This window comes from Tremella mesenterica (assembly GCF_000271645.1).
Source record: "Tremella mesenterica DSM 1558 unplaced genomic scaffold TREMEscaffold_1, whole genome shotgun sequence".
NCBI lineage: Eukaryota > Fungi > Basidiomycota > Tremellomycetes > Tremellales > Tremellaceae > Tremella > Tremella mesenterica.
This window is the reverse complement of record NW_006711225.1, coordinates 5,085,928-5,110,701: the sequence shown is the minus strand read 5'-3', so window position 1 is coordinate 5,110,701 and position 24,774 is coordinate 5,085,928. Positions and strand designations below refer to the sequence as shown.

The following is a 24,774-nucleotide window of genomic DNA, read 5'->3' as shown; positions in this document are numbered from 1 at the left end:
TCCGCATTCAGCTTCTTTCTTACAAGGTGGTATATATAGAGGAACAACTTTGAGAATTCAAGGGAAAGGATCAAATGATATTGGAATATCTCGTGATGTTTCCGGAGATGATACTCTAGAAAAGTCAACAAATCATGTTACTCCCGGTGAAAGTCCCGACCAAGGTGCAACATCTTCTGATGATCCTATCAATGGGAAACAAAAAGGGAAGAGGATCGATCAGAAAAGAAAGATTTCAATCAAAAGATCTCAAGTTCAAAGAACATCTTCAACTTCTTCGAGAATAAGTTTAAGTAAAAGTTTAAAAGATTTCGCTTCTTCCTTTCGACGTAAAACTTCAAAACATGATGTTCAACTTGATAAAATCGATAAAGATAAAGAAGGTTTACGTAGATCTTTATTCGGAACCACACGGTCGGCAACAGTACCACATTCCACACCACTATCTTCTCTTTCAGAAACCGCACAGCCCATCAAGTCCACTCAGACAGGTGGGAAACATGACCTAATGACTTTACACCCAAGTACAGCTAGTAGTCATACACCTACGGAATACACTTCGGACTTTGGAGAATTCATCAAAGTACCTTCTTCTCCTCCTAGACCGGATGAGACGACAGTGACAGAATGGGAGTATAGAGGGGAAGGGAAAGCACATATCATCTTTGGTTATGTTGGTTTGAACACTTTTTACAGAGGGAAAGCAATCAGAATCAAGAAACAACTCAATGAAAAGGAAGAGGAAGTGGAGAAAGTTTGGAAAAAGGAATTGAGAAGGTTGATAGATCCTCAATATCTGTTGAGAGAAAAGAAAGTGGTCGTGAGGAGAGAATGGGTCAAAGATGTGTTGAAAAGAGCAGAGGGAAGGTCAGAGAAGAGAAAAGCCGAGTGGGATGGGGGAGTTTTCGAGGTGAACAAGGAAGGAGAGATGGAAGTTGATTTGGTCGATGATCTCAGAACTGGGGTTGGGGAGGTGGAACAAGGGGAGAAAGTGGTTGTTATAGAGATCAAGGTGTGTTTATATTTGCTGCCCATCTCGGCATTTCTGTCTTACCATACTATCCACCTTGACACAAGCGCTATCTAACATCCCTCTACCATATTGTATCCTTCAGTGTGACTATCACCTTTTGCCCTTAGTTACATTCCACCCGCCATTCCTCCGTCCCTTTCAGAAGTCACCATCTCTTTTCCACTTTATTCTTGGGACTACCCCACTCACCTATCCTCCTCTCCTATGCCTTTTATCCTCTTTGACTCCCTTTGTGACCTCCACCTACACCTCCATTCTTTCTTTTTGCGCTCACTTTGCGTCCCGTCGATCATCACCCACCTTGGTTTGGGACCTTTTTCACCCCCGCTCGGAATGATCCAAAATGGCAGTAGCGGCCATACCACTGAGTTCCTCCACTGACTCATAGCCAAAATGGGGTTTCCTTCCAAACCCTCAACACATTCATCCAGCTGAAGCAGCACCTATCAAAAGTCAAAATTGTCGTTTTTGCATGCACCAATACCTCCGAGATCCTACTCTCATTCATCAAGGACGATATTGTCCCATAGACCTGTTTTCCGGGGATGAAGTGAAGATGCAAAAAGCTCTTGAGGGTCTGGTGAAGTTATGGAAATCGACTGGCGGGGTAGGGAATAATTGGAGGATGTTTGTTGGACAGGAAATCATCAATCCAGGTGATGTGAGTGACATTTCACTTTTCACCCTCTTCCCCAGTCTCAAAGTCTCTCTCTACGTTGATACTTTTGCAGCTTGTCATAATGCGAAAAGTCGCTTACCATCATATAGCTGTCCAAACTCGTATCCAACACTCCTGAATCACTTTTACCCCACATAACCCGACTTCTCAAATCTACCGAAGTCCTAAACCTCCTGAAATCACTTCAGATGGCATTCGACCCCACGGACATTTCCGCCCTTGCCCAGCAGTACCGTATCGAGTTCCCAGAGTCAGAGCTGTTCGACCCTTCTAACATCCCCGATCCTACAGCGGAAGAAATCAAAGATCTGGTTGATCTACTCCTGTCCGATCCATCGCGGCGACTACATGCACCACAATCTACAGACTCACCAAGTCCTCCGACTACCTTGCGTACTCCGGCAATAGTAGCGCCAATACATGAGAAATGGACTTTCAGACAAAGATGTGTAGCATATGGTCTTTCGGCAATTTTCAAAGATTGTTCAATATTCCTAACCCTCCATCTGAGTCCAAACCTTTCGAAACCTACCATATCTCATAGTCCTTCCAAATCCCATCTAGTTGATAATCCTCAATCGGATGGATCTGAAACATGGAGTTTGGTAGAAGATAAGTCGTCTCTCAAAATCATTGACCTTGATCTTAAGCCTTTATCATTGAAGAAATGGTATGATCTTGATCATTCCATTTGGTCAAATTGGTGTGATCATCCTCCCAGTATCACGGACGATCTTGATCCTTCCAGTGTCATGGATGAAAGTGACATATCGAGAACCCCAAGGGCCAAGACGACCTCACTTCCTTCGACCGCATTGGATAATTCATCAACGAGAGCTTTGTACGTTCCTACACCTGAAGGAAGCGTATGGGCAGCTTCGATCTTGACTCCGAAAGAAGAGAAAGGGGGTTTGGATGATATGATTTCTGGTTCGAGAATGAAACATTTGTCTATGGACGATACCACTTCGACCAGAAACCCGGCTTCAAACAACATCACGTCTACCTCTGCACCGGATAGAATATTAGCTTTGATAGATTCCGAGACCCAACCGAAGGTAAGACCATCGGATATGGATATATCTCTAGACGATCAAAGATTAATGTCGTTGGAAATACCTAAAGAAAGAGAGAAAGAGAAAGAAGAGATATTGGATAGTCCAGGAATTTCACCTAGTGTAGCTACGTTCGGACATAGGTTAAGTAAGACGGATGATGAAGCTTTGGGTGGTGGTATGGAGTTTGTCGAAAAAGTTGAAGTCAATCAGCCAGAAAACAAAGTGATGGACAATACGAAAGACGTTCAACCACCTGTCAATCCTATTCTGAGCAATGAGGGGATCCAGTCGATCGTGCGGGAAGGACCGAACTATCAAGAGACAGATCCAAACCAACAGCTTGTCGCTTCTCATCACATTGACAAGGCGAGGAAGTCAATCGTACAGGAAGAACCCGGTCATCAAGAGACAAATCCCATTCAACAACTTGCCGTACAGACTGAGGAGAAAGCCGAGAAAGCCGGTCCGGTTCAATCGTTGCAAACATTCGTCCGACCCGTACCGAGATCAGATCAAAGTTCATCACTGAATCAACCTGAACAACCCGAACAGAGTCTGAACCAAATCCCATTACTCGATCGACCTGCACAACTTGAACAGGACCTAGACCAAAACCCATCACTCGCCCAACACAAAAACCCTGTACAGCCTGAACAGGACCTAGACCAAATCTCATCACTCGCTCAACCTGAAGCACACCTGGATGAAGCAGACGAAGAGGAACAAGAAGATGAGCAATCTCTCCGTTCTCGTCGGTCTAGATCTTTGGCTCCTTCCCCTTCCCCTGCTCCACTACCGGTCGAGGCGGCGGAAATCTTACTTCCCCGGGTGGAAGTAGAGGAGGCTGTTCCGATCCCTCGTGTTGAAATGAAAGAAGCTGTCCCTGAACCCGGAGTGGAAGACAACGTTTCTTCTCCTGGGTTGAATATGGAGGAAGGTGTTCCTGCTCCTCGGGTGGAAGTTCCTCAACAAGATCTTCTGCCTCAAGTCGAAATTATGGAAGATATCCCGGATGAAGTCGTAGGGAATCCCGATGGAGTTTTCAGATATTCTACCTCCGACAAACCCACTGAACCTGAGGACTCTGAGGATGTTCAAGAATCGTTGAGCTTGGTTCCGGAGACAGATGAAAATCAAATCGAACATCACCCTTCTCTTTCTCAATCCAAGACCGACCACAAGCAAAACCACCTTCATCCAACACATATAAACCTCTCTGATATCCTACATCCTCATCATGATCACCCAATTCATCCAAACGTTTCTCACCATTACAACAAAGCTGTTGAAGCCACACCGTTCGAACCCATCAATGCAGATGACGAATATGAACATGGATATGAGGATGAAAACGATCCTCGATCCGATCAGACTTTTGGTGAATTGGACAGAATGAGGACACCATCACCGATACCTCCTGTTCCTCTCGATAGCGTGTTGGATGAGTTAGAGGCTATCGAGGCGTCAGCTGCCATGACAACTGTTCCTCTTGTTATCGAGAATTCGCCGTTCGTCCCTCCTGTTCATCTTGATAGCGAGTTGAACGAGTTGGGAGCTACTGGAAATTCGTCATCCAAAATTCCTGTCTCTCCGGAGAACGAGCCTGCGTTACCCACACTTCCTGTTCGTCTTGATAGCGAGTTCAACGAGTCGGGAGCCATCGTCGCCTCATCAAGCATACCTCCAGTTCCTCTTCAGAACGTGTCGGACGAGATGGAAGTAATTCCCACTTCGTCACCCGGGAGTGAAGCACGTGTTCACTCTTCTCATTCGGCTGGGAAAGACAGTTTGAGCCATGTACCAGCTTCAGAAGCAGTTCCTCAACCTGCAACAGCCGTCATTGGGCCACACAATGAGTCCGGGAAGATGGAGGGAGAGCAACGGGATAGAGTAGTGCCAGGGGTCAAAGAGGTCAATGAAGAAGTAGATCACGAGGCGGACAAGGTGCTGGACAAAGAGGAGCTGGTGGGTGGAGCAGTCAACGTAGAGGCGCAAGAGGAAGCGATAGGCGTGATGGGGGAAGATGCTCCACAGGTCGAAGTGCCCACCTCGGAAAAGGCCGACAGCGAACACGACACACCCGAGGAGAATCCTCATAGAAGTGTCGAGGAGACGGTGGTGCAGCCGGTCGAAACCAAGGTCACGAATATTATGGATGAAAACAGAGAGCCTGGGCGGGAAGCAGAGACAGGAACTGGGGAGAAATCTGCACCAGTACCGGACGTCGAGGGAGTGCATGAAGTGCAACAAACGCATCCGCAAACTTTCGAGGTCCAAGCACAACCTGCACTGAAGGGAGAGGAGGGTGAAGGTGGAGAGTTTAGTCCCTCGCAACAGGGGGAAAGTCAGGTGGAGGAGCAGCATGCGGCAGGTGAGTCGCAAATAGTACAGGAGAGACCATTGCTAATCAGAAGTTGCTCCTACTCCGGCGTCAAGGGACATCATGATCGAGGCTACACCCCAGCCCAGTAACTCCTCACTAATCGAAAAAGCGTCCGATCTGGTTGAAACTCCTATCGAGAACGTATCTGATCCCTCTGAACCCGCTCATGTCAATGTCGTTGCCAGTACCCCCGAACCCAGTGATCCCGCGCCTGTCGTGGAGGGACCCATCACCCCCAGACCTCCCTCTATCCAGATCGATCCGTCTACTGAGATCATAACGAGTCCCAATAGTTCATCTGCCACGGAGCTCAATATCGATAATGTCATTCCTTGTACCGAAGCCTCACCTCCGTCAGCCGATGAAGATTCTTCTCTCCTCTCCCGAACCGCAGAGGTCATCTCGGGTATCCCACTCGTCGGAGCTGCTTTGAGTACCGCCCTCACCCACTCAACCGAGGAAGAAACGCACGAAAGCGATGTCGTCGGAAATCCGAATGCTGCAAAGTCGAGTTCCAATACTGAAACTCAGTCCAACGAGCCAGTTGAGACATCGGCCAGTGCTCAGGTCGGAAAGGACGAAGGGCAGTTTGAAACTCATGATGACATCGTCACGGGATCGTCGGTCCACGTAGGAGAGCTTGAACTTACCGATCTCCCTGCCACGGAAGCATTGGTACATGCAGATCCGCTCGAAACTTCCGATATCATGTCCACGGAACCGCCGATGGATCGTGAGACAAAGCTTCAAACGGATGAAGTTGAGCATCGTGGGCTAGACAAGGAGGATGGAACGGGACTGGTTCGTGCGGCGGATGTGGCAGAACATCAAGAAGACGGCGAAGTCGCATCGGAAGATGTTCACGAACGTCCTCAGAACATTCCACTCTCTCACGTCCCGATAAGTGAGCCGGTCAAAGATGTAAACCTGGCCCGATCCGTCACATCAACTCCACAAGATGTAACTTCGACTGTACCCGTCGTATCATCTCTTTCGGCCGAACAGGAAGCTCCCCTTCCAGCTCTTTCGGACTCTCAACCTGCTGTGCCCGTCTCCAACGAAGTGGCAGAAGTAGAGCCTGGAGCCTCAGAAGCTGAGAAGATACCAAACGATCTCCTTGATCCTACTCTCGAGCTCACAGAATCGAGATCTTCTTCTGCGAATGTACATGCCGGAGACCAAGAGGAAACTCCCATCTCATCACCTGCCGAGATTCTTCAACCTCCTATGCTGCAACCCCTGGATGAACACCTCGGTGTACAACCTGAACCCACATCATCATCAGCCGGTCGAGACTTTGATGAATCTCAACATGAACATGACAACTCGCAGGAGATCCATCCTACACTCGAACCCGCTCCACAGGTAGTGGAAGTGGAACAAGCTCTCGAAGAACATGCTTGTTTACCCGAATTGGATACTATACCAGAAGTCACCGAATTGTCCGATGTCACAGATCAATCTACTGCGTCTTTACAAACGTTTGTTCAGTACAAAGAACAGTCTGATGTCACACTTCAGTCCGATTACTCGACCCTTCACCCTGGCGTCGACTCTGAGGATGATACGGAAGATGAGGTCACGGTAATTCCTTCTGAAGAGAAGGAAGGGTCGGAGATACCTACGAGTACAGTTCCTGAGGATGTGGAGTCTTCCAGTGCAGCTGGGGATCGTGAGGAGAATTCTGCTTCACATGGTCCCTCTATCCATCAGGTAGGAGACGATGAACAGAAGGATCCGTCAGTCAATGCCGAAATACCTTCTCCTCATGCGGCAGTCACTGAAGTAAATACCAATGTCGAAATACCTTCTCCTCATGCGGCGGAGCCAACACCCGTTGTTCCTTCAATGGAGGTATCATCCGACGATACAGTGGTCAAAGAGGAGGGATCGGTGGCACACGTACCCTCCCCAGCCACCGAGGATCTTGTGCGAAACAAAGAATCTCTCTCGAACGTGTTTCCTACCGACAACACTCCCCTTGAGGAGGTCGAATCTCAACCTCCTGCTCTTGTCAAGGCGGAAGAGGAACCCACTCCGGTCCTCAATATGATCAACGAGCAAGTCATTCATCCCGACCTCGCAATCACACCACAACCCAGACCGGAATTCATTCACCACGCCTCGTCTGGCGAGTTCTTCACACCTATTCAAACTCCCTTTGCCATCAATAGCCCTGGAGAAAACCCATTTGATCAATCTCATCTCGCTGTCGCCTCTTCTACTTCATCTGACCTCTTCTCTCCTCCTAAAGAAGACGAAAACCTCTCGTCGAATAAAGATCAACCGAAGACCGATGAAGTGCTCGACGAAACACAAGAGAAAAAGAAAGATTGAATTCAATTCCATCTTGTTCACAAACTCATCTCGATTTATCTGTCTTTTCTATCTGTTCCATCTGATCATCTTGTGAACTATTGTCAATCTCATTCATACCCATATTTATCTGTTACATATCTAGCATTCATCTGTTCATATTGCATTAGATACCATTACGAGTTTACGAATCGATACGATGAAAGAATGTTTTACGTTTATACAATTAATATAATGCATCGGTTCAGATTTATTTCATTGATTGTTCTAATTTACTGTACTGTGAAGACTTTCCACTCTGACTAAAGTTGCGACATGATTGACATGATTCATGATTGATATAATGATATAGTGGCGCTACTGCAATGTTGTATTGTTGTATTGTAATGTATTCATGAGACATAGGTCGGCAGATGATATAGCAAGACAATGTCGGTTCGATATGATTGAGATTGACTTCGATATTGTTGAGATAATTTCGATTTCGGTTTAAATGAGATGATTTCGGTTTCGTTTAGATGAAATAATTTCGATTCCGGTTTAGAACATTGTGATAAGATAAGGAAGGAAAAGTGACATGTTAAGATGATTTCGTAGGATCAGGGTGGATGATGATGATAAAGGAGATTGTATTGGGGTATTGGGATGATGAAAATCTTTTGATTCGTTGATCAATGATTCGTCTCTTTCGACTAAACGTTCCGTTCGGATTTGAGATTTTGTCATTTGGTTTGACAAAGTATAGTTGTTTGGTATCGTTGTTTTGGTTTATCCAAGTATCGTTGTTTGTTTTGATCCAAGGATCGTTATTTATTTATCAACTGGTAGTTGGTAGTAACGAAATATGGTGTACCTTGGTCTTCCCGGTAGTACCATCTTTGTTGGGTTTTCATATATTCTTCGAAACCAGCTCATTGAGAAGGTCGGTAGTGTTCATATTGTCTCATGTATATCTTAGACTGATTACCATGGACATTTGTATAATCTGATATCAGCTGCTCATTTCTCGTCACAGTCACATGTCTTGCTTGATGATAATGAAGATCGGAAGGTTTCATGGTAGATTGTATTAAGATTGACCGAACATTAAAGTAGAGGACAAAAGAGAATATATTCAAGCCGTCGTCCTACACAAGAGTGTAGTAGATGATGAAGAGGTGAGAACGATTTTCAGTACGAAGATTGAAAACCCTTCAAAGATAGAAAGTTGGTATAGCAAGGATATGATAAATGTCACAGGAAGAAATACTGAAATCTTTTACTCACTTAATAATAACCATAAGTCCTAACACTAGTCCCACCGAACCTAACACCTTTTTTACCTCTTCCATTACCATAATAACCTCCTCCACCACCACCACCACCGTAATAAACAGGAGGAGCGGATTTATATTTTCTAGGTGAACGTGAACCCATGTTACCTGCGTAAGGTGGCGGAGCGTATGATGTAGAATAAGAAGGTCTGTAGGTTGATGAAGAAGGACGAGAAGAACAGAATAGTGAAGAGAAGAAACCTCCTAGTTTTGTTAGTTTTTTCTTGTACTTTTCTCACTTTTCTTCTTATGTAGCTTTTAGATCCAGATTACTCAGTGTATTTTCGTAGATAACAATGGATGTAGCGGTATTGACTGTGAGTGTGAGGGTTGGTGATGGGTGGCAAATCCCATCAAGAAATTCCAGCAACGGCAGAACCGTCCCTTGACACAAGGGAGATACGAGTGGTGGTCATAAAGGTATACACAATTGGAGATAGTTGAGAGAAGTTGAATGGGAGGGGGGAGGGGGGAGGGGAAGGGGAAGGGTAGAGAGGAAGGAAGTGAAGAATATCAAAAGACCCACCTGATCGTCTTTGAGGATAGTTATAAGTAGGTGTGTAATAAGACATGGTTACTAACATATCAGCATTCCCTTATCATACCTCGTGTGAACAACGTTTTCCCATTCATCTCATTCCATATCTACTACTCATCACCACGTTTGACCAGATATGTCCGATCCCTGATCAGCTGACATGTTATAAAGTGAAAATGTGGAATATGGTATAATATAAATGCCTCGTGTTCTTCTTTCCTTCCCATCTCCCATCAATGTGTCCCCGTGTAAAAGTAAGTCCTTCAGCCCGTGGTTTATCTTTCCTATCACCAACATGACACATTGATAATCTGAGAACTGAGACTCTTCTTAAAAGACACTCACCTAGTTGGGAGTTCTTGTAAAACTTGAGAGTGAAGATGAGATATGAATGTGAAGTAGTTGTAGTTGTAGTTGTTTGTCGTTGAGTGGCGATGGTAGTCAAGTTTTTAAACACCCCTTTTATCCAACTTTGCCCTCTTGACTTCTCGTAGTTTAACGTCGAAAAATGACCGCATAGCATCGCCTCGGATCTATATCCCTGTATATCCGTTTGTACTTCAAGGTACTTTCCATCAAAGGATCCTCGGAGTATGTCCCCGTGAGACCGCGATGATTCTTTTGTACCCCCTTACTATGTCGTCCGTCGTTCGCTGTAGCTGTACAGCCCCGTCTCGGATAATCAGCTGTTGAAGAGGCCAAGATCCGAGCAAGACATGTCCGATGGGCACGGGGGTGGAACCTTGGCAACTGCCGGCTTGGGCTGTGTATTTTTGATGTCTTGATGGGAGAGTGGGTGAGTGGGAACCGAAGGGATTTCATTGGTCGACGATCTACTCTTTCGCTTAAACTTGAAGCGGGATGTTACCGACGACGAACCATGACAGTGTACAGTTCTCAACAATCGATGACGAGCAAACGATAGTCAAGCGTCCGATGAAGAGGTGAGAGCAGGGCTGTAGAAAGGAAGAGTAAAACTGATTGGGTACTCGCCCAAGGGGGAAGAAGGACAAGAAGGAAAACATAGCAAACTTAAGGTGGACAACCTCCACTTTTCATGTCCACCCTTACATCTAACCTACTTGTTACTATATCACTCAGAATAATCATGTGAACTGTACGTACCACCTTCACAGCCTAGATCACCATCTTCACACACTAGCTACTTGGGGTATGAACCATCACACTGACAATACAGACTACTTTGATGGTCAACTCACACACATCGAATCTCCTAGATCCCTCCTTTTCGTCCGATTCGAACATCAATATCAGACCTATCGTTTCATCGTACAATATACTATCCATCGACTCGAGGGTTTCGAAATACGTCGAGCGATGAAGATGCTCAAAGCAAACTTTGGAGGATATGAAACGCGACCATGACCACAACAATGATCTTCAAACATCTACTTGTCGAGATGTTATAGATCAAGGGGAACACCTCGAATTCATAAGCTAATCCTTCGGGTGACCAAACTTTGTCCGTCTGGCCGACTTACCGAAGTGGTTCCTCAGGGGTTAGACGATCGATCATGAGAAAAAATGGATGGACCGATGCAGAGATGAAATAGAGATGTCACATGAAGGTAAGATACCTCTTTTTCATTCTCACCCGAGAGAGATATGGCTCATGAGTGTGTGCATATGACTCATCTGCTAGAGCCAAAACTCGTCCTCATCTTCATTCACTCACTACGAATCGCTCTCGGCGTCCACCAATGAATAATCATCAGACACAATTGACCCGTCAAACACGGAAACAACCTCCCAGTCGTCGTCCCTTTCTCCAATGTGACTACCATCGCCGCGTGGGTCCGCTGCAGGGACAACAGAGAGATGCCGCATATCTCGAGTGGGTTTCCAATTGCCATCATCGTCGAAAAACCTGCCGAACGATGTAGTAACCGACTCGTCCACTCTTCGACTATCTGCCGACTTTCTAATTTCTTCCAAGATGCTTTCAAAAGTATCTTTAGGAGTTTTCGTGTACGTGTCCGATTGACGTTGCTGTACAATGACTCGAACGAGATTCCTCACCCCTAAGATGGCGAGACCCACTGCCGCCGTGGTCGGATTAGGCAGGTAGAGCTTCCGCTCCGTTTCGGAACCCGGCATTTTCCCTGCCAACACGATCGAGGTGCCCGCCGAAATCTGTCTGACCTCCTTAAACTGCCCATTGGGGCCTATACTACTGAAGACGAGTGTAGTCAATGCGAGGGCACAAACGGCCATGTCTATCTAGTAAGCTTTATCACTCAAGTTCCCTTCAGGAGTCAAATCGCACCGAGAAGAACGGAACTTAGGGAGGAAATGGATCAGATGGGAAGCTGAAACTGTCACAAGGTCCGTCAGAATGTCATTGTTGACTTACTCCTTGTCAGCAATGGTAGATCGAGGCGATATTGGCTTTCTACCATTTTGGACACTTCCTGTCCATTGCTGTCGAGCAGACGGAGGCTATAAGGATATTTTGGGTCCCATTTGTCAAAGATGATTTCAAGGCCTTCCAAAGAATTCCATCTCTCAGCACTGATGTTGTTGGCAGAAAGGACGCTTTCAGGTGAGCGCTCTTCGGACATAACAATTGGCTCCATTCTAGTTCTGGTTCTGTTACTGAGCGTGAGGCTGATGAACAGGAAAGAACCAAAATCAAAAGACAGATTTTTGGTGTTTGATTACGTCTCAAATTGATACTTGTTGATCCTGATATCTATGAGTCGGTGGTCTCTTGTATGATCCACTGAGTGGCAAGAAGGTTAGTGGGGGAGTTGGTTGAGAATCAGTCTTTGACCAACTAGGGTTCTAATACTTTCACAAGAAATGAACTCCGGATAAGAATAAAGGAAACGCGTCGTCATGAATGACGGTATGACCGAGAGAAATCGAGTGGAGTACAATGATAAATCTTGGTCATAAATGACGGTATGACCGAGAGAAGACAAGTGGGGTACAATGATAAGTCTTATAAATGAGCTCATGAGGAAGGCGTACAGGAGACAACGGAAGGATACGTTTTTATGGTGTTGGAGTTGTGTAAGTTGAATTTATTTTCCGAGTTGATAAATGATAAAGATGAGTGGAAAATCTCAACAAGAATCCGATACATCATTGGACGATTCGCTACGAGAAATATCTCTGGGGCATCTGGGAATCTAATATTAGACGGACGAGTCTACAGAACTGGTACGCCGTATCGACCATACCTTGAGATTTTCCCATGGTGAGCTACTTTCCTATCTCCGCTCCCCTCATCGCCGTCGGCTGGGCCGTCCACTTCCATATTTTGGTAGATAGATCGATCGTGATCGTGATCGTGACCGTAATCAGCATACAACATACCGCCAAAGACCCATCGGCTCTCAATATCGCCCACCTCACGTTCAGAGATCATTGGTGCAGGGATCGTGTCCTCCAAAGACAGGGCAAAGATTCCTTTTTTATCGACCCGGCCACCCCATTCCCCCCTTCCGTCAAACAGTGTCGATATCTGCTCCTGCGAAGATACTTCATCCGAACCGTTCTCACCATCAACCGCCGCCTTTGTTAACATTTCCTTAAAGAACTCATAGTCCTCTCGAGCGTTGTCCTCTGTCAATTCGGATCGTCACAATGGACAGTGTTACCGCTATTGCCTTCGGTAATGGGAGAGCGAAACTGACACTTTTTCCCCCCTCTCCTCTCTTTCCCTCAATGACGTCAAGCCCTCTCTTACAATGATCATTTGTTTCTTCTGAGGAATGTGGATTATCAGCCGTGTAGAATTTCAACTTGGCGTCCGTGATTGACTCATGATCGAACGAGGCAGAACAGTAGAGGAGTCTAACGACTTCCCTGGCAAAAAGTGGGACCATCGTATTGGCTACATATCTCATCAGCACCTACCTTTGTTCAAGAGGGATGAATCGATGGTTCAGAAGCAGAAACTCTCTTTTTCGACAAAATCGTGAATGGCCAAGACACGACGAACAAGTCAAGACATAGAATCTTACAGCAGGGATGGATCATTCGACAACTCACGTAATTTCCCGGTCGTTTCAGAGATTCGTGCAAATTTAGGGAAGTGGTAGACAAATGTCTTCATGCTACCATCGGGCGTTGCTGATATCACCTTGTATGGATGTTTCGGCGTCCAGTGTTTGATGTTAACCGCCAGTCCCTTGAAAGAACCTCCTGCCAGCATGTCTCCCAAGAAGGGCATAGGTGTGCTACCCCCCGTGGATGGATCCTGGAAATGAGAAGTTGGCATACTTCCCTGGTGTTGTGTGGCCATTTTGTCAGTGGATCTACTACCTTCAGATAGGAGATGAGGCAAGGGGAGATTCGTTCCGTTCTACTAGGATCTCACTACGATTGTTCTAGAACACCTAGGTATAATCCTGGTTGGTGGCGAAGAAATTGGGAATTGAGGGTTTCCTAGCTGACCGAGTAGGAGTCATATTCTCAGGAAAGCCAAAAACCGAACTCCGCAAGAGACAAGGGACGGGGAAAGGGGAAAGAGGTTGTCAGGCCTATCTGAAAGGTTGACCTAGTGAAGGAAGTCTGTCAAGTAGAAAGGAGAGAAGTGAACTCGGATCTTGGGAGGGCGCGAAGAATGAAAAGGTGTCCAGCCGAAACGATGAAACCTGCTCGGTTCGCATGATCCTAGCCGATTGAACAACCAGTGAGAACTAGTCGGAACACAATCGCATCACTGTTCCCTTCCCATTCCGAGAAGAGCCTACTTGGGAGGTACAATAAGATGAATGCTGATCGAAAGAACATTCCACCGAGATACTGGTCAACATCACGAAAATGGGAATAGACCGTCAACGCTACCCCCTCATGTCCTTTGTCATGGCTTTGAGTCATATTCCACCGCCATAACCACTGTCCTTCTCATCGTCCGAGCCTCCCTCGACCACATCATCGTCGGGCAAGTCGTCCACTCCCGTGTGAGGATCAGACAACGCAAAGAGCCATTTGATATCATCTTGACCGGTTGGAATATCATGCAGCTCATCCCCGTCCACGTTCTCGGCACACAATACCGATACATACTGCTCTTTGTCCTCGTCCCACACTTCCTGTCTTTCCTCATTCAGCTGGCTCAAAATTCGCAAGTAAGTCTCTTTCGGATCCAAGTCCAGTCCACTTGACAAATCCTCCATCATTGTTTTGACCAATTGCCCAGTTTCTCTGTGTTTCAATGTGGTGGCCACTGCCATCGGATCAGGTAGAACGAAACGAACTTTTTCTTCATCTCTGATCCCTGGGATTATCCAACAAGATTCCATTTCTTCTTGTGGACGACTGGTGTCGGTGGACGATAACACGACTTTGAACATCTTGGCGTGGGTCATAGGTTCAGAAACAGAAGGAAGACTAAGAAGCACCCTTACCGTATCGCTAGCACATTTGGCATTGGCTAATGTCATGTCAGCTTGAACACCGTATTGATTACTGACAATCCAATTTCGCTCATCTATCCCAATGAACAGATGCTGATCAGGGTATACTTCACTTTGTGTGTTGTACGATAGAAAAAAAGAGGACGACAAGATATAGATGAAGAGGACGAAGATGTAGACAAGAGGATGATAATCGCTCACTCACTCAAGATTTGGTTTGTTTGAGGGACTTTGGGGAGGCGACGAAAAGAAGTAAGCGTTCCATCTGGCAAACCGATCCAAATGAGATACGTAATCCCATGACTCTCGTCAAGTTCAAGACCTGTCACGGTAAGATCTCCAGCGTCTGAATGAAAGAGAAGATGGATGGCTTCATTCTTGACCGATTCGTCAGGTTCATCTACGCTCATTGTGGTCAAAGTCAGAAGGGAAGGGTTCATATAGGGTAGAAGGACAATGGGTGTCCCGTGAGTCTGCTCAGTTGACAAATCAAATGGGTTGATGGAATGTACGATCTATTATTCTATCAATCAAGGAAGATTCAGGATGATTGACACATACTCACTCTTCAAGAAGCTAAGTTCTTATGGTCTCACGGTCTAACCCAGTCAAACCCCGATGAAAAGAAGGGTGTGATTTCGTACTACCATGGCCGTACGGGGCAGGAAGAGGTTTGCTCGAGTGATAATGGAGTGGTCAGGCCAGATCATATGATTGTGGTCAGGAGAAGAGAATGGCGAGAAATCTCGATGGGTCGAGATCGACAAAGCAGTGTACCTGCTTCAAATGCTAATTTATGATACAGGGCTTGTCACCCGGTCATGACACACAAGCTTCACTTCTGCCTCACACTTCAATTCTACTTACCTTATCCTATATTTACTTCTTGTTAAGTCTAACAACAAAACCAATTCAATACTCAGCTATTAGAAACCACTGTATTCTCCTCTGCACCTTCCTCACTTATGGATTCACTTGAATCATCTGATTCTTCTCCCTCTGGTCTGACATGTTTCAAAATAGTTCCGAAAGTAACCAACAACTCCTCTCTCTTTGGCTTCTCCCATCTTGGACCGTCGCTCGTAAAAGAATTACGTTGCATCTCCTCGTAGAACTCCTGGAGGTCAGTGAAAGTCAGAGCCAAAGATGCCGCTTCTTCCTGATCATCGTCAAAATGGAAATCATACAAAGCTTTGGCGGCCATGGCTTGTGCAAGCTCATGGTTCACTGTTCATTCAGCTCACCTTCACATAGAGGTAGGAAGCGAGTATTTGATGACAGATCCAAATGAACGTGAAAAATGTTTGACTTACACTTCCGAAGCACATCCACTGACAAGGAAAACAATTCCTGCCAATCCTCGCTGAAACCCTCTCGGAGACCTTCTGTTTCACCTTGTCCGGTCGCCACCCCGATAGACTTGTTAGACTCAGTATCTCCATGAGACCGCCCCTCATGGAATGCTTTCAACAGCTGAGTGAACACTTTTTGAGGTCTCGTCCATGATCCACTATTTAACTCTTCCTCAATTTGTTTGTACTTTGCACAAACATTAGGGCATGTGAGACCCTGATTCACCGCCTCTGGATCAGGTAGGTAGAAGCGGAAGTGTGTCTCACGACTGGGCATCTTTCCAAGGATACACAGCTTTGTGCTTGTTGATGGCATCCTATTATGCAAGACCCCTCTTACCAGCCATGCATCTTGAAGGTGACGAGACAGGGACGGTCCACTGTATAACAATCGGGTTAATTCTCTTGCGCATACTACGTCGGCTGTGATGTTAACAAACATAGTGATCACCATTTCTCAAGGGCAAACTGTACAAGTACAATGGCATGTTTCTCATTTGATCCAAAGTGAGTGAAGTAGTTAGGCAATACAAGTAGAAAGAATAATGTGAAACATGATCAACTCACAATGTGACGGTTTGTCTGGTTGGTCTGATATGTATATATTGAATAAGAATGTCTGCTGATTGGAAGAAACAACGGACATACAATATGCGACAGACTTTTTTGAGGACCTTTCGAGATATTGTACAGTATAGTCATGAGTAAGCGTACCATTCATGAAAGGCGCAAACGATGCCGCAAGTTCCTCGTCTTCCATGCCTTGGTTGGATTGTGATGATTGCAATTCATGAGGCGAGAGAAATGCCTGACCCGGATCCTCACGGCCGACGCGAAATTTCCTTTTGAACTTTGCCAACATGCTTGCAAGCCCGCGACTGAAAGCCGTCTCCGGCTCTTGCGTGTTGGTCCCAGGGTTGAATGAATGGTTCATACGATCAGTGAAGTGGGTGATCAAGGACTTGATTTTATTTCTGGTGTCAAAAGGGAGGAGAAACAACACGAATGTTACGGCGTTGTTTGGTGGCGATCAAATCTGTTGAGGGGGAAGGGAGAAAGTGTAACCTGGCTTATTTAGTAAGTGTGGGTGTTTTCCTTCAAGGTGCGGAGTTGTCAAAAAGGTTTCAAAAGGAAGGTAGGTAATAAACAATGGAGGGTTGGGGAGGGTGGAAGAAGAGAAGCGAAGAAGACAATGGATCACGGTCATTGCTGTGCTAGTTTGTGTCATGGTGGAGTTGGGTGTCATGGTGAAGATGCAGGAGCATCAATGGAGGGGTTGGGGTAGAGGGAGAGAGGTAGAGAAAATAATGGATCACGATGGTTTGCGTCATTACGGAGTTGAGAATCATGACAAAGGCGCGGTAGAAAGAAGGAAGGGAGAAAAGAAGTGAGGACTTGAGGGGTGTCAAGAGACAAAGAGGTGAAGAGCACTACTGTAAAGACAACAAATTGAGATGGTTGCGAGTTCATTTGTCCTCATCACTGTGTCAGGAATCAAGGTCAAGGTGAAGGACTCTGTGTGTCAGTACATGGGGGTTACAATACAGACAGCATGTCAGGTAGTCGATTGATCGAGTCAGTACGTGCGCGCTAGTGAAAATCCGTACATGGATGGGCATGGTTGAGTTTTGGGAATACAACACAATGTAACATATACTACTCTGTCATGAACTCAGAGTGGCTCTGCCACACTGCCACAGTTGAACACATGCAAGATGCATGATGTGGGTTTTGTTATCACTCAGGCACCACCTCCACATACCTCCACCTTCCTGAAGGAGTAATTGCAGTGCATGCTTAATCAGCATTGCAAATCACCACATGCCTCCACATGCCTCCACCTTCCTGAAGTAGTAATTGTAGTGCATGCTTAATCAGCATTGCAAATCACCATAGCAGTATTGCCAATCCCCAACCAAGGATTGCAAATAAGGACTCAAGGATTGCCAATAGGACTTAGGGATTGCAAATACTAGTTTATCAGTTTAGTCAGATTGCAAATTATAGTTTAGCAGTTTAGTCAGTTTGAAGGGTATAAAAGGAGCACATCTCCCCCCTCTTTCTTCAGCAATGTATCTTCATCTTGAAGTTGAACTTCATCTTTGAAAGTCACCTAGTTGGTTCTAACCCAACACCTCAGTACCCCCAGTACCTAAGGCAGTCATCAAGCTCTACGAGCCAGAGACTAAAACCCTTCAGTACCCAAGGCAGTACTTTGCAACCGCAGTCTACCCACAGGCGTGACATACTCCTACTGAACCTCAAATGGTTGGTTTGTGTCACGGTCCTGTCCTTGACAGACCTCGATGAATCAAAGACAGGTGGACTGCAACTGTTTAGTTAGCTTGGACAACGATGGTTAGTAGACTTGGGATATGGTCGGACGACTAAGTGACTTGCAAAGGATCCGGGCAGGTCGAGATGACGATAAGGGTGTATGTGATAGTGTGGACAGGGTGTGTGTGTTGGATTGTAAGTAATATGTCAAGAAGAGGTCTTTTGTGAGTGGCAAATAATATTTTGATCCTTGAGAAAAGGAAAGCTACAAACTACAAATGGCCTCCTTATATCCTTTTCTGAGGGATTTGTGACGCGCAAACTCGTTGTATGAATTCAGAATCATCTGGGTTGATATCATGTGGATTCACACTGATATCATGTGGATTCATCCCGGAATCAGGTGAATCCATGCGGTCTCGTATGAACTCTGGTGAGTTCATGACGGTTTCACACGATATTCAGGTGATTTCTGACTGAACTCATATGGGTTCAGGTGTATTCATGGTGAACTCATATCATATCATGGTGAACTCATGCAGTATCATGGTGAACTCATACGTCATCATGATGAACTCGTATGATATCATGGTGATTTCACATGTACTGATATGAACTCATTGGAATTCATATTGAAGTCGTATGAATTCAGTTGGAATGTGTTGATATCACGTGAACTCAGGCACACTCGGTAGAGTTGTGACAGTTTGTGTTGAAATTCACAATCTAGTATGGATTCATAAGATCTTAGAGAACTATCTAGAAGAACGATCTAGATATATATCATACAGGGGATACGTAGTCTTTAGTCATCTTTCCCACGCTCTAACTCCTAATAACACCGCAGTGTGGCGGGTCACCATTCAACACCCCCCTTGACACGATCACACTGCACGTTTACACCATCCTGTCAATGTGCCACATTCACCGGTCCATCCATATTTCCATATTTCCTCGTTGATCCCTGAAAATTTTCACACGCTCCACATAAACAAACATCGCCCCGTCTCTTTTCTCTTTTACATCTCTACTCACCATCCTTCTGCATTTCCTTACTATTTCTCTCGTCTCAACAGCTGAGTATCGCCGCTCCTACTGGTACGGAAGGTCTCTTCTGATGAACTTGAGTTCAATTTCCACGCGTAACCTTCTTGTCGAGAGTCCTCCAGTTCACGCTGGACGGGCCAGGCGAGTTAACCTGTCGCCAAGTGTCCTCCAGTTCACGCTGGATGGGTCGGGTGATGGGGGTGATACGATCGACAAGCCTCTTCGCTGTTGTAGGATTATGAGATGAATATGGATGTGAGGTTATTGTGTGATTACTGAGACGTTCCTTGATAGGGATATGATGTTTACCAAGACGGTGAGTTGTGAGAGTTTCTTTCTTCGCTAGATGTCCCCACTTCTCCTCATACATCCTTTCCCTATCCTTTTCCTTTGGAGCTTGTACTGTGACATGTATTGACAATGACGTTCCGTCTTGTTCAATTGTTTTCTTGTGTGTCATGATGGTTGAGTGTGTCGTCAACTCGTCTTCTGTTGGACTGTTATCTTCTTCCACCTTCATGTGTGGACAATCATGACGATAGTGACCGCCCTCTCCACAGTTCCAACATCCTTTTTTACGTTCTTGTTTACGACCCTTCTTATTCTTTGTTCCCACTGCCATGAGAATTGTTCCGTACGTCACCACTGCAGCCGTGCCGCTTTCCGTGACTACTTTCTCTGGTCTAATCCCAATATTTTCTGCATGTCTCCAATGTACTGTTCCACCTACTGTTTTCGTAAAGATGTCTGCTTCTTGGAGTTCTGTCTCCACATATTCCAACTTGATCTTTTCTTGTTCCACATGATCACGGATGAAATGATATCGGAGATATATATGTTTACTGCTTTTATGATGACCGGGATTGTTTGAGAGAGCTATTGCTGACTGATTGTCGCAATGAATAAGAACAGGAAGGAATGTTTCTGTCTTGATTCCAAACTTGTTGAGAATACTGGGAACCCATGTTACGTCTTTGATTGTTTCTGTCAGAGCCATATACTCTGCTTCGGTCGTAGACAATGCTACACCTTTCTGTTTCACCGTTCCCCAACTGACTGTTGATCCGTAATATTTGACAACATATCCACTTGTTGATTTACGATCGTCTAGATCTCCAGCCCAGTCGGCATCACTCCATGCTTCCAATAACTTTGTCCCCCCTTTCCCACCTAATACCAATCCGTGGGTGCGTGTACCTTTGAGATACTTGAGGACATGGATTCCAGCATCCCACGCTGCTTCTGTGGGACCTGCACAATAGCGACTGAGTACGCCAACTGCATAAGCAAGGTCAGGTCGTGTGGTTATAGCTGTCCACATTAAGCTTCCAACTAGTTGTTGATAACGTGTAATACCTTCTTTGCAGGCTGGACCATTTGCTTGAAGCTTTGTTTTAGAATCAAAAGGAGTGATAACAGATCGTACATTGGTAAGACCATACTTTTCTAGTAGCGTATCAATATAAGCTGTCTGTGTAAGACATATTGTACGTTCTGAACGGTTTCTTGTAATCTTCAATCCTAACATGAATTGAGGTTCTCCAGCGTCGGTCATCTCCCACCTTTGAGAGAGTTCTTCTTTGATCAGATTGACCGTGTTGATATCTTCAGCTGCGATGAGGAGATCATCAACATATGCAATAATATATGCTTTCTTCTTTCCGGTGAAGCGGTACACACCCCAATCTTGAGCTGTACGACGGAATCCAAGCGTCTGCAGATGTTCATCCAACGCTTCCCACCATGTCCGTCCTGCTTGCTTCAATCCATATAACGCCTTGTGTAGTTTGACGCTATCACAACCTCTCTTCAATTGATATCCTGGCGGGCTTTGCATGAAGATTGGCTTATCAAGTTTACCATTCAAGAAAGCTGACACAACATCCATCTGACCTAGTTCTAAATCTTCTTGAGCATCAATGGTGAGGAATATACGAAGAGATGTGAGTCGAGCGACAGGGGAATAGGTTTCATCAAAGTCTTGACCAGGGATTTGAGAATATCCCTTTGCTACAACACGAGCTTTGTACTTGAGGATAGCACCATGTTGATCACGCTTGGTCTTGAATACCCACTTGCTTCCAACAAGAGTTCTCTCTGCTGGAGCAACCGTGTCCTCCCACGTCTCCGCTTTCTGAATGCTTCCTAATTCTGCATCCATAGCCTTCTTCCATTCCTTACTAATGGAGAGCGTATAGCTTCCTCGTATGTCTTTGGGTTGTTATCTAAGATACTTCCTTGTACTGTCAACACCCATCCCTCTTCTTGCTCGTCACTACTAATGAGCTGAGGTCCTTCAAGAAGTAGAATTCTTGGTTTTCTTTGACATGTTGATCTACGTGGTTCTATTGCTTGTTGTACAGGCAATTCTTGATCTTCTGTTTCTCCTGTTGCATCCTCGCTTGGATCTACAGGCTGTTGAGGTTCTTCTACTACAGATTGTTCTTTTTCTTGTACGTCTTCAGCTGGAGTAGATTCTGACGGGATAGGAGTAGTGGACTGGACTGGAGGTGTTGTTGATTCTGGGATGAGAGGAGGAGTACGAGTTGTTATTGTTTCAGGAGGGGGGATGTCGTCCTCAGCCTCCTCTGGCTGACCTATTGCCTGCCTCTCCGTACCACTTTCCTTCTCTACGGCACTTCCAGCATCCTTCTCCATGTCTACCACATTCTCCAACTGTGATCCCCCCTTCCTTGGGAAGACCACGTCTCTAGTATCTGTGAAACTGTCGGTGACAGGATTCCACACAATATATCCAGCTGAAGTAAACGGGAGACCTACAAGTCTACCTTTCCAAGCTTTTGGGAGAGTTAAGTCCGACTTTCCACCACGTACTTGGGATGGAATATGGACATAGACATCGGTGCCAAAGGGATGGAGATCTGCAAGGTTGGGTTTACGTCTGAAGAATCGTTCATAGACGGTGATGCCATCTTCTCCAACCCTACACCTATTTAGCATACCACTCGCATGAAAGAGTGCGTACTGCCAAAACTTCATTCCTAGTCCACTTTGACGTAGGAGTGCCCCAACCATCTCCTTTAGAGTACGGTTCATCCTTTCTGCAACTCCATTGAGTTGAGGTGTATACGGTGTTGTTATTTGATGGATGATCCCATTATCTCCAATAAATCTATCCCAAACTCCACCTGAAAATTCTAGACCGCCGTCGGTACGTATGATCTTGACTTTTGCTTTGGCAATGTTTTCTAATCTCTTGACAGCGAGTATCATACATTGTGTTGCTTCTCCCTTGTTCTGGAGAGCCATACAGACGACTAGTTTTGTGAAGTCGTCCACTATACTGAGATAGTACTTTGATCCTTGATATGATAATTGGAGTGGACCAGCAAGATCACAATGAAGGATCTCAAGAGGTTTTGTTGCACGAACAGGAACATCGGTAAATGATAGACGGGTTGATTTGCTGATCATACAGACGTCACATTGATCTCCTGTGAAAGGTGGTTCTGTTGGTTCAATCTTGAGTAGATTTGCTTTTTCAAGTTTCTTGATTGACGTAACTCCAACATGTCCCAATGACTCGTGCCAATTCAATGTCTTGCTTGGTATTGGGGGTTCACCAGACGACGCTAGTGCAGAGCCCTCTTCTACTTTATGGTGTGGTAGATGTACCACCCACAAACTTCCCATACGCTTCATCTTGAACACCTGTCCATGACCCTTGATTTCTCCTCCAGAAGGCATAAAACTAACAGTCCATCCTTTGTTCATAATGACGTTTGGTGATAAGAGATTGATCTTTCCACCTGGAACATAATGGACGTCACTAATTTTGAAAACCTTGCCGGAAGGGGTTGTACTGAGGACAGTGCCGGAATGTTTAGCGGTAAGAGTTCCATTTTCAGATACTCCGTTTAGGATCATAGGTATTTTGAGAGGAAGGATATCAGAGAGGAGGGATTTGTCGTATGTGAGATGATGAGTGGCGCCGGTGTCAACCACCCAGGTTGACTCGTTGTGTTTTTCATCGTACTGCTGAAGCAGTTGCCACCCTTCATACGTAGCCATTGCCATTGGTACTCCCTTCTCTCCCTTCTTCTCACGGGCTGCCGTTGCTGCAGTACCCTTTTCTTTCTTTGACGGTTCAGGACAATCGATCCGCCAGTGGCCAGGTTTGCCACAATTCCAACAACTACCAGGAGCTGTACCTTTTCCCCCATGTTGTTTTTCTTCTTTTGGTGCGCCATTGTTACGACCACCCCTCCCTCTAAATCCACCTCTACCTCTTCCACCACCTCGTCCACGCTGAGCTTTTCCTGCATAGAGAATATTTCCATTACTGGCTGCATCCTTTTCTCTTGTTTCTGAGACTTCTCTTGCACGCATTTCTTCTAGGTACATAGCATGTAGAGCACGGAAGGTTTGTTTGTCGGATGGAAGATTATGAAAATCACGACGGATATCTTTGAGTGAATAAGGGAGTGAACCCACAAGTATGTCACAGCGGGCTGTGTCGGTTGCAAACTCTGGGAGACCTGACTTGATCCCACGTTCTACTAGAGTTCCAAAACGACGTAGATGTTCTTGCATGTCACCACCATCTGACAGATAGAACTTGGATAATTCGGTTCGTAGGTCGGTGATGACTGATGCTTGCTTGAACTGATGTGCATCACAAATGAGTGACCACGCTTCGGAAGCAAGTTCCATGCCGTTGATTTGCCAATGGAATGCTTCATCGACTGATCGTAGAAGGAGCGAGAGAGCTTCTTGATTACGCTTTTCCCAAAGCAAGAATTCCTTCCTCCTCTGATCCATACTGATTACTTTGCCCTTCTCATCTACCTCTATCACGTCCTCTTCATCACCTGCCTTCTTGTCCTCCGGTTTCTTATCCTCATCACTTTTGCCACCGTCACCTTCCTGTCCCTTATCTTCTGCCTCACTTGGCAGAGGGACTTGAGCGGGCTCGACTGCTGGCTCTTTCTTGATGGTGATCTCGGTGCTCCTGATGGATGGATCGACGGGTTTCTTGGACTTGCTGAGGAGGATATCGACATAACCTCCTGCATAGGCAGCGTCAAGGACGGCTTGATGCCAGCCAAAGAAATTCTTGCCGTTGAGTACTGGTTTGACAGCGCCATTGACGAATTCAAAAGTCTCTTGCTTGGGAGGCATATTGTACTACTTGTAGATGTGTTACTGGTGTAGATGGGGCGGTATACGGTGATTCAGATATTCTGATTCCAAATCTGTTGAAATTCACGATCTAGTATGGATTCATAAGATCTTAGAGAACTATCTAGAAGAACTATCTAGATATATATCATACAGGGGATACGTAGTCTTTAGTCATCTTTCCCACGCTCTAACTCCTAATAACACCGCAGTGTGGCGGGTCACCATTCAACAGTTTGTGTCATG

The 24,774-nt window shown here is 45.6% G+C and overlaps 6 protein-coding genes across 6 annotated transcripts; 2 read left to right on the top strand and 4 right to left on the bottom strand.

Annotated features, from left to right (window-relative positions):
* Positions 1-508: 508 nt before the first annotated feature.
* TREMEDRAFT_24841 (uncharacterized protein) lies at positions 509-2,422 on the top strand (the record flags this gene model as incomplete). Its single annotated transcript, XM_007000489.1, has 4 exons — positions 509-1,012; positions 1,422-1,694; positions 1,802-2,222; positions 2,277-2,422. Coding segments are annotated over 4 exons (1,344 nt in total), but the record flags the coding sequence as incomplete, so codon positions are not given.
* Positions 2,423-8,735: 6,313 nt separating this feature from the next.
* TREMEDRAFT_59616 (uncharacterized protein) lies at positions 8,736-11,902 on the bottom strand (the record flags this gene model as incomplete). Its single annotated transcript, XM_007001688.1, has 7 exons — positions 8,736-8,986; positions 9,309-9,359; positions 9,666-9,888; positions 9,956-10,083; positions 10,541-10,620; positions 11,017-11,557; positions 11,695-11,902. 7 exons carry the CDS (start codon positions 11,900-11,902, stop codon positions 8,736-8,738), a joined length of 1,482 nt encoding a protein of 493 aa, XP_007001750.1.
* Positions 11,903-12,495: 593 nt separating this feature from the next.
* On the bottom strand, positions 12,496-13,593 carry TREMEDRAFT_59615 (uncharacterized protein; the record flags this gene model as incomplete). The annotated part of the gene is made up of 3 exons (XM_007001687.1): positions 12,496-12,909; positions 12,983-13,182; positions 13,341-13,593. The coding sequence occupies 3 exons, from the start codon at positions 13,591-13,593 to the stop codon at positions 12,496-12,498; spliced, it is 867 nt and encodes a 288-aa protein (XP_007001749.1).
* A 574-nt stretch (positions 13,594-14,167) lies between these two features.
* On the bottom strand, positions 14,168-15,120 carry TREMEDRAFT_59614 (uncharacterized protein; the record flags this gene model as incomplete). Its single annotated transcript, XM_007001686.1, has 2 exons — positions 14,168-14,727; positions 14,916-15,120. 2 exons carry the CDS (start codon positions 15,118-15,120, stop codon positions 14,168-14,170), a joined length of 765 nt encoding a protein of 254 aa, XP_007001748.1.
* A 509-nt stretch (positions 15,121-15,629) lies between these two features.
* Positions 15,630-16,339, bottom strand: TREMEDRAFT_59613 (uncharacterized protein; the record flags this gene model as incomplete). Its single annotated transcript, XM_007001685.1, has 2 exons — positions 15,630-15,937; positions 16,024-16,339. 2 exons carry the CDS (start codon positions 16,337-16,339, stop codon positions 15,630-15,632), a joined length of 624 nt encoding a protein of 207 aa, XP_007001747.1.
* Positions 16,340-16,922: 583 nt separating this feature from the next.
* TREMEDRAFT_59612 (uncharacterized protein) lies at positions 16,923-17,687 on the top strand (the record flags this gene model as incomplete). Its single annotated transcript, XM_007001684.1, has 5 exons — positions 16,923-17,008; positions 17,145-17,197; positions 17,218-17,449; positions 17,504-17,579; positions 17,643-17,687. 5 exons carry the CDS (start codon positions 16,923-16,925, stop codon positions 17,685-17,687), a joined length of 492 nt encoding a protein of 163 aa, XP_007001746.1.
* Between the last annotated feature and the right edge of the window lie 7,087 nt (positions 17,688-24,774).